We start from the raw sequence: 2,297 nt of genomic DNA, 5'->3' as shown, positions 1-2,297 counted from the left end.
ACAACTCCCCCAAGCGCTGAGAGGAGACCCTCAGTATCGACACTCACCGCGAAGCCATTGACAGCCGCGATGACGGGCTTCTTGACCCGGGTGAGCTCGTCCAAGCTGTTCAGAAACTTGCCAGAGTAACAGTCCTGGAACGTGTGGTTCAGCATTTCCTTGATGTCGGCTCCAGCTAGGCGCAGAAATGAGGTTCCCGTCAGCAGAGAGCTCCAGCCCTGTATCTCCTGACCCTGCGTGAGCCATCGAGTGCTCCACGTGCAGGCACCGGGGATGTGTGTCCCAACTAGGTGACACAGAGGGCCACGGGACAGGTGACAGGTGCGAGGTGGGCCCAGAGATGTTGGACTTATTCATCACTTACACCCTCAACCCACACAGAGCTGCACTGTCGGGGACCCGAATCCCTTTGAATGAGCCTCTTCGGCTGGCAGAGCCCACACGCGCGTTCAAAGACACAGAGCTGCACACTGGGCAGTTCCCACGTGCACCCCCACTTTCCATTTAAGTAAATCCCAGTCGTCTGCTGCCACAGAGTGTAAGTCTGTCCCCCCACATCCACCCAAACAAGGGGCCACCGCTGCTGCCCACCACACCTGCAAATGCCTTATCTCCGCCGGTGAGGACAATGGCTCCCACAGCCGGGTCCTCCTCGAAGGCCACCAGCGCCTGGCTGAGCTCTTCAATGAGGCCGTTGCAAAGTGCGTTGAGTGCTTTTGGGCGGTTGAGCTGGATCAAGCCCACGGTGTTATTCTTCCCCCTTTTCTCTGCGATGATGTACTCAAATTTGGCCCCTAGGGTGAGAAGGCAAAAAGGGTATCCGTGCACAAAGATATCCACCTGGGACATGGGGAAGGTATGTGCCCTGTCAGTGGACGCAGAGTGACGCACCATTCCCTGCTGTCACACTTGTTTGTGTGTTTCCTGGAGTTAAAGACTAATCCCCAGCACAGAACATAGCCGGCCAATGCTCTGCTCTCCTCCTCCCAAGGTGCTGTGGTCAGCTCCTCCCAGGAAAGGGCACTAAAGATGTCCAGCACTCTACTGACGCAAGGGGCAGGGAAATGCCCTCTTTGAACAAACGCCGACCAGGTGCGGGGAACTAGGCTGCTGCCAGGATGGAGCTCCAGCCTTCCTGGGTGGACAGCAGGGAGGGAGGCAGACAGAGGCCAAGGACAGCTACGTTCTTGGGTGACTGCCGCGACCTGCAGGGGTGGCTAGCTCAGCCTGGGGGTGGGGGCAGGCAGTGGCCGCAGAGAGGAAAAAAGTTCAGCTGAAGGGACAAAGGAGAAAGTCTACATCCTGGGGGGGCGGGTAGTTTCTTTACAGGGATCAGGGCCCTGCCGTGTTTTATGCGAAGTGCTGCCCATCGGCCCGCCACGTAGCAGACCTAGGAGCGACCGACTATGGACCAGGGTGCAGAATGACGGCCGAGGGGACCGTGGGGGTGAGACCAGCATGACTGGGTAGTCCACCGGATGTGTGGAGTAAAGGCGGACGAGGATGGAAGCCCCGAGGCACCGCCAAACACTCCCCCAGACACTGCAGCCGGTGGAGGCTGCAGGCGGCCCCGGCCCAGGGAGCCAGAGGGCAGGGGACTCTCGGCCGGCGGGGGTGTGGGCGGGAGCCCGGGTTCCCCCAGGACGGCGCGAGGGAGGGGCGGGGCGGGCACTGGCCTCGCTGGGCACGGACAGGGGGCGCCACGGGACGAAACCGGCCTGCGCTCCCGGCCCCGTCCTGCGCGACTGAACAGCGCTGCCGCTCACAGCTGGTGGGCACGGCCGGGGACTAAGGGGTGAACGCGGGGGCTTCACGACCCGCGCGCGGCCCGCCAGCAGCCCCGCGAGCCGGCGGGGTCCTCCCTGCGCCCCGGGGCGCCCGCAGCAGCAGGGGCTGGAGCAGGACCCGGTGCCGGGAGTCCTGGGGGTGCCGGGCCCCGCACTCACCCGAGGCGAAGCGCCGCAGCACCGAGCGGGCCGGGGGCCGCAGGGGGCCGCGGGTCAGCAGCGCGCGCAGCGAGGCCATGGCGCCCTCGGACGACTCGCTCCGCTCCGCCCCGCCCCGCGGAGCCGCCCCCGCCCGCGCCAATCAGGGAGCGCCCCGCCCCCAGGCCGGTATCGCGAGAGCAGGCGGGCCTCGCGAGACCAGCGCGGAGGCGAGAGGGGCGCTCCTGACTCGACTCCGCCCACCGCCCTTTCTCCGGGGGCGCAACCCCCGCGTTCGCCGGTGCGTTTCCCCGGGTGGGGCGGGGAAGGCAGGAACGCGCGTGCGCGGGGAGAGACCGCCTGCGGGGCCCG

The 2,297-nt window shown here is 65.5% G+C and overlaps 1 protein-coding gene across 1 annotated transcript in view; it reads right to left on the bottom strand.

Annotated features, from left to right (window-relative positions):
* ECHS1 (enoyl CoA hydratase, short chain, 1, mitochondrial) overlaps positions 1-2,040 on the bottom strand; it is an 11,557-nt gene extending 9,517 nt beyond the window's left edge. The window contains exons 1-3 of the mRNA XM_012660685.1: positions 1,947-2,040; positions 597-794; positions 48-175 (exon numbers count right to left, since the gene is read on the bottom strand). Coding sequence (XP_012516139.1) covers positions 48-175; positions 597-794; positions 1,947-2,025 — 405 coding nt within the window. The 5' untranslated portion in view covers positions 2,026-2,040. The remainder of the gene's footprint in view (positions 1-47; positions 176-596; positions 795-1,946) is intronic.
* Positions 2,041-2,297: the final 257 nt, after the last annotated feature.

The sequence above is a fragment of the Propithecus coquereli genome, unplaced genomic scaffold (assembly GCF_000956105.1).
Source record: "Propithecus coquereli isolate 6110/MARCELLA unplaced genomic scaffold, Pcoq_1.0 Scaffold673, whole genome shotgun sequence".
NCBI classification, from domain to species: domain Eukaryota; kingdom Metazoa; phylum Chordata; class Mammalia; order Primates; family Indriidae; genus Propithecus; species Propithecus coquereli.
Note: the sequence above shows the minus strand (reverse complement) of the source record. Positions and strands in the feature narration are given on the sequence as shown.